The 17,736-nt window shown below is 37.2% G+C and overlaps 2 protein-coding genes across 2 annotated transcripts in view; one reads left to right on the top strand and one right to left on the bottom strand.

The window, feature by feature from the left end:
* LOC144978873 (limbic system-associated membrane protein-like) overlaps positions 1-17,736 on the bottom strand; it is a gene marked incomplete in the record, with an annotated part of 133,546 nt that overhangs the window by 25,094 nt on the left and 90,716 nt on the right.
* LOC144979065 (uncharacterized) overlaps positions 689-17,736 on the top strand; it is a 26,633-nt gene continuing 9,585 nt past the window's right edge. The window contains exons 1-4 of the mRNA XM_078925679.1: positions 689-1,209; positions 1,632-1,718; positions 2,881-2,942; positions 3,760-3,976. Coding sequence (XP_078781805.1) covers positions 1,146-1,209; positions 1,632-1,718; positions 2,881-2,942; positions 3,760-3,976 — 430 coding nt within the window. The 5' untranslated portion in view covers positions 689-1,145. The remainder of the gene's footprint in view (positions 1,210-1,631; positions 1,719-2,880; positions 2,943-3,759; positions 3,977-17,736) is intronic.

The raw sequence follows: 17,736 nt of genomic DNA on the forward strand, positions 1-17,736 counted from the left end.
AATGACTACTTTTATATGTATATGTATATATATATATATATATATATATATATATATATATATATATATATATATATTATATATATATATGTATTAATACCGGATAGGGAGACTTTTGGTACCCCTATTAGTTCATTTTACAGTACTTTACCAATAGGGAGACCAAAATCCGGTCCCCCTATTGATTTGACCTCTAGCACATTCACTTTTCTATTTTTAGTTTAAAGTTGTCAACCCAACCGTCAAGGATATATAATTGTAAATCATAGTATTGAAGTTATTTGTTAAACACCACAGTAAGAAGAGTTATGCCTAAATTTTCACGTTGGTCAATAAGGTGACCGCCTGAAAAAAGTACAATAGGGGTACCAGTGTTTTCATCGATATATTTCAATAGTGAGGCAATATATCTTTCCGAAATTTTCTCTAAAATTCTAGAGCATTATATGGATTTTTATAGTAATGAAAACCTAATATAAAATTGTGTGAAAGTTGATGAACTGAGGAATGAACAAGATATACGAATTATAATCTATTTTTAGAAACAGATTTATCGAATCTTGGTCCGGATTCTTATCTTGGTGACAAGAGACAAGCAAACATAGTAACTCTTTTTTTCGTGAAACGTATGTTTAGTCAATTTCGCGCATAAAGAGGCACTCGGCACTCACTCACTCCGCAAGTCAGTAGTAGGTAGGTGGTTATCAGTTATCAGCTTTAATTCTTAGTCAAACGCTTCATCAAACCCATTATTGAGTAGCATGTTGATGCCTGATGCCAGTTGAAGCCATCTCGACGTCGTGAAATGGAGCATCTTCTGTCATAGCAGTAGAATCGTCAGATGCCGCATTTAAATCCTCCATTCCAGGCGTTGCTGTTGCCATATCGATCTTCGAAATGATTTGGTCTAGACGTCAAGTTGACCCGTTCTATGTCTGAAGAGATTTTAAAGTGCAATACCTAACATTATATCTTGATCTACAAAGAGTCTTTTTAAATGAACCGCTGTGTTTCTATATTTTTCAAGAACCAATGATTATCTGATAACCACTGACAATTGACTTGCGGAGAGAGTGGCCGACGGACGTCCTCTCTATAGCCGCAAGTATTTTTTCGTCACTTGCTGAGTTCCAAACTAGACGTCTATGGCATCGTGGGGTAAATTGATGCTGGAGGCATCATTGAAGAGACACCGAGATAATTTAAATGGTAAGTTATTGGCCATTCTTATTACATCACTGTTGATTTAAGATTTTCAATAGGGTAGACATCACAATCACACACACACCGATTGATGATTGTCACTTGTCAGTCAGTCATTTGGAAGTGGAGTCAGATAATTCGGGAACTTCTGTAGACTGTAGATTCACACTAGTGAGTAAGATCTGTCGTTTACTACTACTACTACTACTACTACCACTACTACTTTTAGTTTTAGCTTTATCCAACTCAACACTTCTCGTGTTTATTTTATTTTGGCAAAACTAGAATGGATTTTTGAAAAGAATATAAAATAATTTAAACTTAAACCTGTCTTTGCATCTTGCTTTATGCATACAGTATGCCATATCACAGCCATCACAAAATCATAGTTTAATGTTGAGAATATGCTATTTCTTTTGTAACTTCAGATCAGAGAGATTTGAGCTTTAAAAATCCTGAAAAATGTCTTGCTGTCAATCCAGACAACCCTTTTGATGTGATCTATGATGTTAATGGTAAGAATGTAATTTGATGAGGAAATGAATAACATTTAGGTACACATAGTTTGCTTTTTTTTTTTTTTTTTTTTTGAGTCATGATGTGTAATACTATTACAGTCCACTCCGGATAATTGCAACTCGTTTAATCGCAACTTTCGGTTAATCACAATATTTCCTAAGCAATGGAAATAATTCTATATAAAAGTCACTGGTTAATTGCAACAAACTTCGGTTTTTTAAAAAGTGGTAAATTCAAGAAATCAAACAGTATATCATGATTAAATTTCATCATGGATGAAATCGTGACAGGTTGAAGAATCGAGAGTGAGCAGGATTTAATGCTACAGTAGTGTGTCACCACTCTGTTAGAGTCGAAAGAGGGCGGGGCTCTGCAGTATGGGTTTGTGACGTCATCGGTGGCCATTAAATAGAAGAGGGGTGGGGCTGGTCATAATCTTGACAACAGGTTATAAATGACAGTTATAAAGAGAGACTGAGCGATATCCTTTGTTTTAGGATTAACAACTGTGCATTGTGACCAACGAGTTTGGTGAGAGCTTATTGTCTCTCATTAAGGCTAATCTCTTTAACTCTGACAAATGTTGAATTGTTGAGAAAAAAGATTGAAACTTCTTCCAATCTGAATAAGATATCGGCTTGCTTCATAGCTGCTTTTGGTTGACAAATCTACACGGGGCTGCCATATGGTTTTGTTTCAATCAAATTGCTCTGTATGTGGTGGACTAAGAATATTATTTACTGGTTTGAGTTGACAATAAATGTGTAAAATGTTGAAATAGTGGACAGGAAACTGAATTTCGGTTAATCCCAACATTTTCGATGATCCCAAGGTATTGCGATTATCCTAAGTGGACTGTACCTGAATCTTGAACGAAAAACTATCATATGGATATGATTATAGACAGATTGGTTTCTGGAATTATATTTCCGTCCTCCCTTGCCAACTCTGACGTTCTTGAAATTTAAAAGAAAATAGCCAGAAGGTTTCGGACTTAATTTTCTTTTTTTTTCCAAAGGACAATAGTCATAAGGTAAATAATTTTTAAAAAATCCTTTTACAGCACAAGATGGCATGATTTTTTGTTTAAGAGTTTAGAGAAAAACTTGCACATGATAGTCTTCAGCTTTTTTTTTGTTGTTTTTATTTTCTATATAGACTCCAACTCAGAGCCTGAAAGTGATGCAGAACAAAGTTCCATATCACATGATTCATTTGTGGTAAGTATGTACATTAAAATAAAATCATAACATTTGTATAGCGTTTATCCACAGTTGGCACCATGCTCAAAATGCTTCACATCAACATATTTTGTGGTGGACAAAACACATTTGCCACAAAAGATGAGACCTGCAGTCTGTTAGGCGCAATACAATATTTCAGGACAAGGACAACACTGTTTTACACCAGTGAGATCTCCTAGTTTTTTGTTGTTAAAAATTTTTCTTTGCAGTGGACTTCGCCAACAATAACACTATTTTAAACCTTCCTCGTTATATTTTGAAGTGATATTCATTGATGAGCCATTCACATTTGAAGTCGTTTGTTTTTTTATTTGACAAAATGTGAAAATGATGCGTTTCCAGGAAAAATTAAAATAGCTTCTGTTGGGATTATACTTTTGATCTCGCATTTTGTCCAAATTCTCTTGCATCGTAATGTTTATCAACTTTTTTTGTTAACTATATTGCAGTTGCAAGGTTAGGAAGTTCATATTGTTGCAATGACAACCGTTTATATGTCCAGAATCGTAGTGATATAAAAAATTGTTTTGTAGTTGTTGGTCCTGGTGTAGGATTTAAAGAGTTGGTTAAAAACGGTTTACTGAAACCCTGGTTGGTGTATCTATATTTATCCAAGCACAGTTGAACATATTAAATACTTAGACAATATGTCTGCCTTTCTCAACTCTTTTTTATTATACTTGCATTATTAACCAGCTAATTGTTTAGTTGGATTATTAAACAATGGCTCTTCATGTTTATTGTCAACATGAATAAATTGATTGATCTGTCATCTTTTCCACAAAATATACAGGGTCCCGATTTTGTTGCTGACTCCGAGTCTGATTCCTCTACGTACTCTGTGAGGTACCCAATGCTGAGTACATCATTGTCTTTGGAACCTAGTGCTCATTCCCCAACTCAGTCAGAGCCTCATCCACAACTATCACAGACTGAACCTCGTTGCCAGTCTGGGACCCAGGTTCAACCCGAATGCTATACACTTGCAAACCAACGTGTTACGTGCAATGGTGAGTCATTTTTTTGTCATTCTTCTCCTTTGATATTTGTGGGATCAATTTTAATTTACCCATTCCTTTTAAAAGAAAACTTCCACCCCCTCCATGGTGCTGCATTTGTGTTATTGCATTTTTTTTCTGTTTTGGCAGTGCTGCGTCGCAAAATACGCTACCATTTACATAACAAGCACAAATCCAAATTTGATAGGGTGGACATCTTAGAATCTGAAACCCCAATGTGTGAGTGATATCAGTGAAACCAGCCATAAAAATGTTCATGTTTATTTTATTGGGGTTTTTTTTTGTCTGTAATAGACTTAAATTGCTTGTATTGTAAGTGTTAAAATGGTTTTTTTGTTACAACCCATCTATATATTAAAACTGTTTCTTTGTATTTCTATGATGCTTAAGGCTTTTTTTTCACAGACCAGCTGGAAACTTAACGAGAATCAGAGTAGATAACATTTTTATTAATCTTGCAACCTAAACAGTATATGATGATTGGGAGCATTTAAAGAAAAGCACATTTTCTTTTTAATTTGTCGGTACTAAAATTATACTTTGATAATGCCTGCTGTGCTACAAACCCTTTTGACTTCCAGGTTCAATATTTTTCTTTATTCTAAAATTCTTGGGTTTCCTTTCAATGACAACTGAGATCATTAAAATTCAGCTCACAACATGATGTGTGTAGATTTGATGAAAACATATGTTCGAGTTGAGAAGCAGTGTTCACGAACTTGCTGATCGTTTTTACTAGCATTTATTTTCCTAACTTACCTGTATCAATTAACAAAGGCAAGACTCAAATATTTTCTATCTGAACAGTGTGTTTGTTATTGAAATATTTCCGGCATATACATGTCATATTTCATTCCCACAAAATATAAATCAGGATTAAGTTGTCTGGGCATCAGCATCGTTCAGGCAGTTGGGGGGAAGTCTTTAAGGAATTAATGAAGCCGATGCTCAACCGGTCTGGAGGACGTTTGATTGATGTCGGCTGTTTGTTCTGCCAGCCGGTGATGTTTTCTCACTCCCTCAATGACAAAGAAAGTCATTGTTATGACTATGAACTATAGTCTATTATTACTTTTGTTACTATATTAATTGTTACTTATAGCCGCTACTGTTATTATTATTATTATTATTATTATTATTATTATTATTATTATTATTATTATTATTATTATTATTATTATTATTATTATTATTATTATGATATTGCCTTCATTGCATTCTATTACTATTATTGATATAATTAATTTCTGATTGTTGTAAATAATTTATGTGAATTGAATTTTGTCGATTGGCCAAGGGCCTACAATAAACTTAAATGAAATGTTAGTCTTTGGATAGGACTTGGGTCTATTCTTGATTGCTTTTCCGCCTGGGTCGAGTGAAGCATTTGGAGTAAATTTTGTTGCTCAACGTAAAAAACATGACGCTTACCATTCCGCTGATACTGATACCTCCAAGGGGTGGTTGGGGAAAAACCTAAAATTCTTTTGACATTCTGTCTGATTTTTCGCTGAAACAACAAAGGACAATCTATGTATTCAGATGAGACTTCAATGTGTTACTATTCCGATTTATGTTCATATTTTGATTATAATGAAGAGGGAACCCTGAACCCAGTGAAGTGGGTGGATTGATCTATTTATTTCTATTTCAAAACAAAAATATGGCGTCTTTTCACTGGATTTGTTATGTGGCAGAGGTCTCCACAAATCTAACATACCTCTTCCAAAGGAATAGATGGTAGAAAAGTATATAACAAGAAGGAATTATGACAGTTACTTGTCCAGGCCTTAAATATTTGGAATGCTATTCCTCTCTATCGCTGTCATGTAGCTGATGTGCATATGATCTGTCTATTGATTTATTTTCATAGTTCATAGCATGATGTGCTTTATTTTCTTCTTTTTTTTCCAGAGAAATACAAAAAGCCAAGGAGACCCTGTCCATACTGTGGACAGTTGCAAACAAAACTCTCAAGGCATTTGATGAGGAAACACAAAGATGAGACAGAAGTTACAGAGGCCATGAAACAGCCTGTAAAGGAAAGGGATAGAACAATGGATTATCTCAAGAAAAAGGGCATTTTTTATTCAAACACTAGAAACAATTCAATAGTTATGCGTGAGAGAGCACAAGGGTCACATGAAGTTGTTATGTGTGCTGGCTGTAAGGGGTTTTACTCTGGACGAAGGGTTTATGAACACAAAAAGAAATGTAGTACTGAGCATGCTCTGTGTACTGGGGTTGTAAAATTTTATCCCGTGGCTCCCAATGCAAGTAAAGAAATAAAGGAGAATATTCTTGACAAATTTCGGAATGATGAAGTGGGAAATTTGTGTCGATCAGACAAAGCTATAGTATTGTTAGGAACAAAATTGTGGAGTAAAAGTTCAAAGAAGGAGAGAAAAGTTATAATGAGTGATTTACGCATCTTAGGAAATTTGATTTTAAAAACTAGGAAGAGAACGAATCAACCTTCTTTCTCTGGAGAGGACGTGGTGAAGCGTTGTAACTTTAATGAAATATCGCAAACCATTTCTGAAATGACTTTGAAAGAGGATGGGACATTGAAAGCAGGCTTGAAGCTTTCAATTGGATTTATATTGAAAAAGTTAATTAATTTCTTAAAAGGGGAATATATAATGCAAAACAAAATGGAAGAATCCGCAGAGATAGATTTGTTCAAAGCTGTCCTGGATTATAATTGGGATAGTATTTTTTTTACAGCCAGAGTTCAATGTGAAGCAAAGAGAACAAATTTGAGAAAACCCAAAGAGATGCCATTAGAGAATGATATAAAGAAGCTACGGCAATTTATTACTGAAGAGATGGTCCGTATTTGTGAGGATGATTATCAATTATTTGATTCACATATGTTTGTTAGGCTTCGCAATGTCATCGTAGCTAGGCTTACAATGTTTAATGCGAGGAGAGGCGGAGAACCCGCAAGGATGTTGTTAAAAGACTGGAATGATGCAGATTCAGGTGTATGGGTTGATCCCCAGCTTGTACAACATGTCACTGATCCTCTGGAAAAAGCGTTACTTGAGAAGTATAAGCTGGCCTATCAGTCTGGAAAGGGAAGCAAGATGTTGGTCCCTGTGTTGATACCCAATGACACAATTCAGCCTTTAAGGAAACTTGCACAGGAGCGTAAAGCTGTTGATATTTCAGACAACCCATTTCTTTTTCCAAATACAGGAATATCCAAAGATCATGTAAGTGGTTACATTGCCATCAAATATGTCACTTCCTTAGTAAAGGATTTAGAGAAACCCCAGTTGTTAATAGCTGATAAATTCAGGCACCGAGCTTCGACATTATTTGCCTTACTTGATGTCCCACAACACGAGAGAGATGTCTTCTATCGACATATGGGACACAGTGAATCAATCAATCAAAACATTTATCAGTGTCCACTTGCAATACGAGAAATAACAGAAGTTGGTCATTTTTTGGGTCAAATTGATAACTCAGCATCGGTCACTGGGGAAGGAAATTGTAACATTGAAACAAATGACTCTGTAGTGAATAGAGACTCAAATGCAAATTTTGGAACATCCATAGTAACAGCTGCAAATCAAGAAGAAATATTTGATGGTGAAGCAGGAGTGCCAAATCAGCTTACGTGTTCTTCAAAACAAACTAAACCCAAGAGGAATTCAAGCAAAAATCGGAGATACATGTCATGGTCAGATGAGGATACAGATAGAGTCAAGTCATATTTTAAAAACTTTGTCGAAGATGTTTCAGCACATGGTTCAAGGGGATCATTACCTAGAAAGTCTGAAATTATTCTGTTCTTAAAACACCACAGGGTATTTTCACAAAAAGGAATCCCTGAAGGTACACTAATTAGTTTGGTGAAGACAAAGATTTTTAATGAAAGAAATAAATATAGAAGGGAAAGAGCGTTTCAATCGGTGTAATGACAATCATGAATTTGATTTGTATTACATTCATTGTATTGTATAGTGTTATTGACATATTTTGGGGGTTTACAAAAACGTTTTATCTTTATATAGTACAATCTGTTCATCATTGCAATATCCTTTTTTATATTATATGAACATTCATTTGCTCAGCTTGAGAGACAAATGCTTTGTAGAACCATAGCTGCCAACCGTTCTGTTAAAAACGGATTTGTTCCGTATTTGACTTCCTGAGTCCGTAAGTGCTTATTTTTAGTTCAAAATCCGTATTTTGTAATTTTTGACTAATTTGTGGTAAAAAAGCCATGTGAGCCTAATGAATTATTATTATTGATCCATTATTATTACTATTACTACTACTACTATTGTTGTTATTATTATTATCATTATTATTGGTGTCCAGTGAGAGCATAATCTCCATTTGTGTAGCTCTTTAATTTGAATTATGCCTCTAACATAAATGATTTTCAACAATTAAAAAAGTTCCATTCGTTTATATGACGCCTGTATTTTACTCAAACCTTTCATAATGTATTGGAGATTTGCATAGGATATGGATGTTAGCCTCGATATACTTTGAATATTCTAAGACAGTATTGATACTTTCACTATTTGTTACAAATATTATTTTAATTAAGAATAAAATTAAATCCACCTTTTTGATTGGAAGGTATTCAATAAGAAAATCAATTGCTTATATTGATTAAAGATGACAATGATTATTTCCCTTTATTAATTTATGAAATATATAAATTTAATCCCTTTAAAAACATCTTCATCTGATTTTAATTTTTTTTTTTTCAAGCAAGCTTTTGTAACGGTTTAGGTTCAAGAAAAATAAGTATACTCCATTTTTAGGTGTGTTTATCTTGTCAAAGTAAAGAAGTAGGAATTCTCTAATATTTAGAGGTGCATTTTACTATAACTACTATTATAGTATACTACTTAAAGACCATTATGTTGCATGAAAGAAAACATATATGCAATCGTCTACTTTTTATCTGAACTCACCTAATTTTTACCCCAAAACGCCCTCTCAAGTGATGTACCAGGTTGGTAGTTATGCATTTCTAACCATCTTAAGTTATTTCATTTATTTTACAATCGTGCTTCTTGTGTATTGGTCCTTATCAAAGTTGAGGCAGTTGAATTCTTTCTTTATATTGTCCGTTCTGAATTTTGATCTCATTGTGGAAAGCTCCCATAGCGGGCAGGGAGGTACACACTGTGTCTTCTATCCCCTTATATCTGTTTTCCAACATGCTTTCAGTCTTTGTCTTGGAATGAGATTACTTGTTTTTTTCCTGGCCCTCGCCGGAGTCCTAGCTGGGAGGGAAGCAGTCAAATGCATATTTATTGTTTTGGGAGATGATATTTTTTTCCTTGTAAATCATCTCTCTGTTATGTATTATTACTATATTTGTTATTTTTTAATGTATAATGTAAGCATTTGAGTGTGTTCCTCTTTGTTGGATTTTGTTCTTGTGTCCGGATAAGACTTATAGGTGATCTCAAACTTAGTACATTGGTGATACGCTCTTGGAATCTACATCTGATCCCTATTTGTTCCCAGTTCCCCTATGTCTTACTTTCTCTTGGATGCTTCAACTGTAATTCTAGAACTTTTTACTATCCAATTTTCTTCCTTTTTACTGGCGCTGATATAACCTAAATGTGTTGCAAGCGCCGTAAAACCCTTAAAAACAAAACAACAATCATTGTGGAAAGTGTCATTTTAACGATTCAAATGTGCTGGTACTAAACCGATAATTGAGCAACATTTGGACTAGCCTCTGTCATCTCAAACTTGTTAGTGTTAGTAATAGTAATTAAAAAGGCTGACTTTTATATGTTGCGATTCGATGAAGGGGGGGGGGGGGGGGGGGGGGGCTTCGGCACACATCGCCCCTCATCCCGGGCAAAATGAGCGTTCCTTATTTTATTTTTGAAAAGTTGGCAGCTATGTAGAACTATCTGAAAGAATCAGATATGGCAGAATAAAAAGTCTTTCTACTAACCCTAACTTAATTGGCCAATGTAGCTTTATGTTCAGCATTTTCTAGATACCTAATGTAAAATTTCACTATTCTTTTTATGATAGTTTTAAGAGTTGCAATCTTTAGAGGTGACTGTCAAGAAATGACACCTCTGTGCATTTAATTTCATTCTTTCTTTATCCCCTCATCCTTAATCAGAATAATAATAATTAATAATGAAAAAAAATGCAGCAACGACAGCTTAGAACGGCATAAAGTGCTTAAGAATTATTTTTTTTGCATTAAACTTTATTCAAACGATTTTCAACACTTTTGCTTCACAGTTTATGCTTTTTAACAAATGCAATTAAGCAACTTACCAGCAACAACATATTGGTTTGTTATCATTTGAGGGTTTTATCAGTAAAACTGTTTCTATCCTTTTATGTTGCACTGTACACATAGCAAACTTCATGCTTTTATTTGGTGACCAAAGACTTATGTGATACAGTGGATGAATGTTTGTGATGGCTTTTGGAACTGAAATAAACCTGCAATATGATTTGTAGACTTCTATCGTTATGTATCATTTTTCGGTCAAATGTAAATGTAATTTTACACGAGCTTGATGTATCATAAAACCCACAATGAGCTCAACGTGCAGCTGGTAGTAGATTTATATGGACACGAACAACGTTGTTACAATTCAGTAACGTACTCCAATTAACACAAGTGAGACTGTAAATGAGACTTTTACAATGACTCTGCATCGCCACAAATATGGATTCGAACCCTGGCAACTCGGGCGTCAGACGAACTGTCTACCACGAAACCAAAGCAAGCATTGTGCAAGTTAAAGTGAATGAGATGTTGATTGAAGCCGTTCATTGTGTCCATCAGATCTGCTGTCCTATCCATCCAACTCCATTCACTCACTGGGTGGGGTTCCCGACTTCCCATAATGGGCAGGGACGTACTCGTTGCGTCTTCTATCCCCCTATGTCTGTTTTCCAACTTGTTTTCTGTCTTTGTCTCGGGATGGGATGGGATTACTTGGTTTTGTCCAGGACCTGGCTGGGAGGGAAACAGTCAAATGTATAGTTCGAGTTTTGGGAGATTATATTTTTCCCTTGTAAATCATCTGTCTGTTATGCTCTTTATTGTTTTGTTTACATATTATTTATGCTTTGTAAACATTTGAGTGTATCCCTCTTTGTTGGGACCTGTGCTTGTGTCTGAATGAGACGTTTAGGTGATCTCAAACTAAGTACTTTGATAGTGGGCTCTTGGAATCTACTGTTTCCTATTTGAAACAAATCCCCTTTGCCTTACTTTTTCTTGGGTGCTCTAATTGTAGTTCCAGAACTTTTTACTATCCCATTTTCTTCCTTTTTACTGGCGCTGATATGACCTTAATGTGTTGCAAGCGCCGTAAAACCCTTACAAACAAAACAAAACAAACCAAGTCCATTCAGTGGTATACAACAACAACAAATAAACTCCTCTGCCTGGTCCCTTCTATCTCTGATCTTAACCTGGGTCGTCAGGTTTCTAAAGGGGTCGGGGACTGCAAAAACAATGGCGCACGGAGCAACTGGGAATATTTTTTGCCGTGTTTGAGTCCCAGGTTATTTCCCTGAGCGCCCCTTCTGAGGGATGGACCTTCCCAGGAGTTAGTAAATGCGTTGCTCGGCCACTTCACTCTACGCACACTGGGATAAGCTTCGACACTATGGCCATGAAGCTCTTAATCTTAAGGACTTACTTTATTTTAGACAATTTGGTGGTAGCTCACTTGAAAATGCACTCTTAGGTATACACATATATAAACATATACTGGGCTCCCTAAAAGGGTTTTTTAATGTGGTCTCCCTAAAAACATGTTTTTACCAAATGTCTCCTTAAAGCTACAGAAACACTTAGTAAAACATTAGGGGGACCGAGTAATTTTCTATATACCATTGTGATCATCAAGCATCAGAATTGTGTTCATAAATCATTGTAGGGAATCAAACTATACTCATTTGAACAAAGATTGAACAGTTTAATCAATTTGAACAAGACATATGCTTGGTCCTCCAATTGGTGCATTTCACAGTGGTCACCTTAATAGTGGATTGATACTTATATATATATATATATATATATATATATATATATATATATATATATATTAGCAATGACTACGAAATTTTTTTTTCCTCTTTTTGAAGAAAGTTTTGTCTAAAATCAAAGCCCTATCTCGACTGAGTAAAAATGTTTTTGAATTTTGAAAATCCATTCATAAATAAACAAGTTATGCAGTTTCAAAGGTGTCATTTATTTGGATGACCCGCAAAGAGGAAAAAAACGCGAAAATATGGGACGCTTTTTCGGCATTTTTTTTCGACCTTTGGTTGTATCTTGCGTAATAAGTGGATTAAAAGATTGAAACTTGAAGAGCAAATTAGGATGGTGTTTTGTAAAATACGGGAAAAGTACTCGTCATATTTATATAAAATTTTACAACCAAAAAGAAGAAATGTTCATGTATTACCTTGTCCGCGACAAAACCTCCACGCCCGGTAGTTTTAGAAATATTTTACTCCAAAGAGTAAAATCTATTTTTAACGGTCTTCTGGTAATTGCACGAGTTTTGTCGCTTGACATAATCTAAAATGACCTTTTTTCTGTGTGCCAACTTTCAGTCATATTCGTCAATAAACAGCGTCGTAATTAATTTTTTAAAATAGCATATACGAAACGGCTTCGTCCCATATTTTGACGCAAATTCGGGCACTTCGTAAGCGAAAAAGAGGCCCAAAGATTTGTGCGGGATAGTCATTGCTATATATATATATATATATATATATATATATATATATATATTATATTGAATCGTGTTGGATACAAATATGGTACGAATAGTGCTCGACATGTAGCAATGGAGCGAATTATTATTTTAATATTTACCACAATGTTGGAGTCAGTCTACATCGATGTTTCAGACCTTTTCAGCCATCGTCAGGACTGTGTCTGCAGCGTGCAACTAACTATAGCAATTGCATGCTATCCTTTGTATATAGAGAGAAATTTCCCCTATGGGACGAATAAAGGGAATTTTATTTCTATTTTAAGTATTCAATGTGTTGGTTACAACAAAGGGACATAATCTGTGATAATTGCATTCACCGAATAGAAGAAACGAAGTTGACTTCACTCAGCTCTTTGTAATTGTTTTATACCGTCAGTTGGGTTATTAGTACTCACACACAAAAAAAGATATTAATAAGACTATTTATGCTATGCTTTTATATCAAATACTCACAAAATACGCCAGCCTGATATAACGAATCGTATATATTTTAATTTTTTTTTTCTTTGTATTTTGTCTCGGCTAACCCTCCCCCCCCCCCTCGCCCCGCCCCCCCCCCCCTTCCCGACAACATCTTTCTCTACGTACGTGCCCCACACAATGACTGCATCAACACTTCATCAGAGAATTGAATGCCAGTCGATTGTTTACCAGATCATCGCCTCAAGTTGTTGACCAAAATGTTTACACAAATAGATTAACTATCACACTGATATGGAATAATATTATGGAATAGACCCTTGAGACAAATTATTTCCCCCTATGTGGGCTGAAAATAAGGATTTTTATTTATTTATTATTTATTTATTTATTTATTTTAACTGTATTATGTCAGGTTAAACCAGAAACGTGGCGAAGTCCCAGGTTTGGTTTGTTTTGTTTTTGATTTCTTTTTTGGTTTCTTTTTTTTCTTGGGGGGGGGGGGGGGGGTTAAAGGGGTGTTTGGGGTTTTTTTGAGTTTTTTTTTTTATTTTGTTTTGTTTTTTTGGGTTGTTTTTTTTTTTTGGGTGGGTTTTTTGTTTTATTTTTTTTTGCCAAGATGAGGGTCATGTCAACCGATCGATACGAGAAGGAAGAGCGTTTTGGCCAAAAAAAAAATTAGTGTCTATAGAGATGGGTTTTTTTCTTCTTACAGTACGACGGCGTAACGGGATTATAGAAGGAACGCAGATGTCGTCACTCAGCTCCTCTTTGTTGACATTTAAACACAGCTTGTTAATTACCAGTTCTGACGAATTCATAAGAAAAGTAGAAAACGGTAAGGGCTGCCTGAAGCCGGTGATCGTAAAATACTAACGAAAGAGTGAAATTGGAAAGGCTTCGTATGGGAACAAAACAGACAATGGACGTTTCCGGTACAAACCCTTTTTTTTTTTCTTTTTCTCTCTCTCTCTCTCTCTCTCTCTCTCTCTCTCTCTCTCTCTCTCTCTCTCTCTCTCTCTCTCTCTCTCTGTCTTCTCTCCCCTCTTCTCTATCTATCTACCTATCTATCTGTCTATCCATCTATCTATCTATCTATCTATCTATTTATCGGTGTATTCCACTTTACTATCATTCGTATTTCCTTCGCGAAGATTCGACCTTCGCTCACCCAACAATCCCCCTCCCCCCTCCCATCTCCGACGTGACCCTTTCACCTCGCCCCGTCCACCGCCCCCTACTGTTTCACTACAGCTTTCTACTACTACTACTACTACTACTACTACTACTACCAATATGTCGTTTATCTTCCATTATAGTCTGGAAAGTTATGTTCCCTGACGCTGACCTTTTCTTATCAATTAGATCACCCCCCTGGGGCACCCTATCCTCTACCCACGCCACGCTAACATTTCATTCTAACGAAAGAGTGAAAATGGAAAGGCTTCGTATGGGAACAAAACAGACAATGGACGTTTCGGGTACAAACCCTTCGTCAGCACAACAATACACAAATAAAGGTGGAAAACAAATAAAATATAATGAAAAATAACTTGTATCGTCTGTACTCAATGGTGGTTGCAGGCTGGCTTTCCGGACAGCCTTAAGCAAAACCCTTTCGGGATATTCCCGTGCCCTAAAAAAATCGAGCATGCGATCACGTTGAAGCGCAAATTCATCATCTCCCAGACAGTCTCCGCAAGTGGAGTATCTGACTGAATGGGATGGAGTCTTTGCACTTCACCGGATGGGATGACCGATAGAGCAGGTAGCTGTGACTGTCCGTTTCCTTGTAGTGTACAGTGGTCCGTACTCCCGTGCTGGTCAATACAGCCTTGATGTCCAAAAAGTTCACCTCAGAGGTTGAAATCTCATAAGTGTACTCTATGGACGGGTGGAAGGAGTCCATCGCTAGGATGAACCCTTTCAACTGGCTGTGGGTCAATGACGTAATGCCGAAACAGTCGTCAATGTACCTTTTGAACAGCTCGGGGGCAGGTCCGCTGTACTGATGGAAGAAGGTTTCCTCAAGGTAGCCCATGAAGAGGTTAGCATATGAGGGACCCATCTTGGTGCCCATCGCAACACCTGAGATCTGATGGAAAAATACATCATTGAACTCAAAAGTGTTGAGGGTGAGCACAAGTTCGGTGAGCCTCACAATGCTGTTGCTGGAAATCCCTGGTAATGGATGACGGTCGACGAAATGCCTGATGGCACGCAGTCCGTCAGGATGCGGTATGGATGTGTACAGTGCCTTCACATCCATGGTGAAAATAAGCCGTGGACGTTCATCCTGGAATCGAATTTCGTCAATTACACCAAGAGCATGGTTAGTGTCCTTGATATACGATGGCAGGGTGGGAACTATACGTTGAAATACCGCATCGAGGAACTGCGATACCTTCTCAGTGGGGCACGAGATAGCCGACACAATCGGCCTTCCTGGTGGAGTGTCAGACAATTCTCGGATCTTGTGTATCTTAGGGAGCATGTAAAAACATGGATTACCTAGGTCGCTGGGGTCGTGTTTTAGGACCTCTGCTCTACTAGGTAATTCTCCTTGCGATACCAAAGACTGGATTGTCTGGTGGACTCTGGTGTTGTTAGCAAGTGTTGGGTCCGAAGTCACTTTCTCATAAAATATCTGGTCACTCAATAGCCTGTGGCCCTCAGCTCTATAGAGCTCAGCGTCCCAAACAACCACGGCCCTCCTTTATCAGCCGCTTTGATCACTATATCACGACGTGATCTAAGTGATCGTACGGCAGCCCATTCAAGACGGGTGAGGTTAGACCTCTTGATAGGTGTGGGTCGTAGTGCCTCTATCTGTCTAAGACAAGTCTGGATAAACAGGTCGAGTGTAGGGGAGTCCAGTTTCTTTTACGTCGTGAGAAAGCGGCAAACGGATCCTCAGGGTCACGGTCATAGTCATGGTCACGTTCATCATCTTTGAAGTGATACTTCAAGCGTAAAATACGCATGAAGCGACGTACATCCGACTCAATGCGGGACTGGTCGGACGTTCTTCGCAGTGGGATGAACTTGAGACCTTTCCTTAAGACCGATTCCTCTGCACTGCTCAACTGGATGGTCGGGGGGACAGAAACCACCAGCCGGTGGTTGTTGTGGTTCCTACTGGGGGGGATAGCTCCAACATTATCCATCACGTGGGTGGGTTTGCTGGTGGGTGGGGTGAATTGATCGCTTCCAGACTGGTCCCCGGCTGTTGGAGGGACTCCCAAACCACCAATGGTGACTGGCTGGTTATGGGTGCCATTAAGAGCAGTGGGGCCAGAGGAAGGTTCAGTGGGTGAATCCACCGATGGGAGTGTTGCCGAATGGGAAGGGAGGTTATCGTCAAGATGTGTAATTCTGTTAGGAAAGAGAGCATCTAATTTACTGGTTTTGACATAATTTAAGCATGCATGGTAATGTTGATTACATAAATGTATGAATAGCCTAATGGCTTTGTAAAGTAAATGATTATGATAAGTACGATGCCTCAAGCATGTGGAGGATGTGTCGATGGTGTGTGTTAATTTGGATATCTGTTTGCGAAGGATGTCTGTAGTAAGTCTAAGTCGTTGCATAGCACACTTGCATTCTAATTCCAGAAACTGGGAGAACTGGGATGCGGTTAGAGAGCCTAAAGAAGGGTGGAAATGTGAAACGAATCCTTTAGGGGCCGTGCGTTTCCTAAGGCAGTACAATAAGAAATTCAAGTGGCTGCTAGCTCGAGTTTTATAGAGGGTGGCGTGGGCGAGAGTGTAGCCTACTTGAGATAGGTGGATAGGGAAAGAGGAAAGAAACGTACGAATGTCCCGTAAGGAAGAGCGCAAGAGTTGCTTGGGAGATGTATGAGGCATGGTTGAAAATAGGGAAAGAGGGCGAAAGGCTAAAAGGATGAGTAAGGTAATCAATAAGTATAGGTAAACTGGAGAGGCGAGTGAATGAGAGAAAGGAAGGGAGGGATAGACTGAGAGGTGTGGTAAGAGAGAGGTAGTGGTTGAAAACGTGGGTGTGGTGAAAAATAATGTTGAGATGTAAATGGTAAGGAGGGGGGGGGGGGTTAGTGTGCTAAAAGAGGTAGACTGGTAGGGGAGAAGAGTGTAAATAAATATATAAATAAGTAATGAGTAATGAAAAGGTGATGATAGTGCAATGTTGGATAAAACTAAATTGATAAACTGAAAAGTATATTTAAAAAATGCAACATATAGCAGTACAAATAAAACAGAAATAAACACTATACCTACGTAAAGTACTAGGTAACACTGATGGGGACGGTCCAAAAACACGGTATGGCAGCAGAAGTATAATTCAAGTGAATCAACGAAAAAACTCAAATGAATCAAATTTTGTTGCTTAATGTAGCTCAACTGAAAAAATCTATAGATAGTATGCGCTTGGCTAACAAACTCAAAACATTGCCACCCGGAAGTAAAACAGACCAACACACAAAACTATGTGTAACCTTGAACGCTTATAGTCTAGTTAATACAGTTAAGTGAGAATTACCTTAACAGCGGAGGTCAGAAAGCAATAAAAAAAGACTAGAGTGACGTC

Source organism: Berghia stephanieae, chromosome 8 (assembly GCF_034508935.2).
Source record: "Berghia stephanieae isolate SIO BIC M18660-M18661 chromosome 8, UCSD_Bste_1.3, whole genome shotgun sequence".
Taxonomy (NCBI): Eukaryota; Metazoa; Mollusca; class Gastropoda; order Nudibranchia; family Aeolidiidae; genus Berghia; species Berghia stephanieae.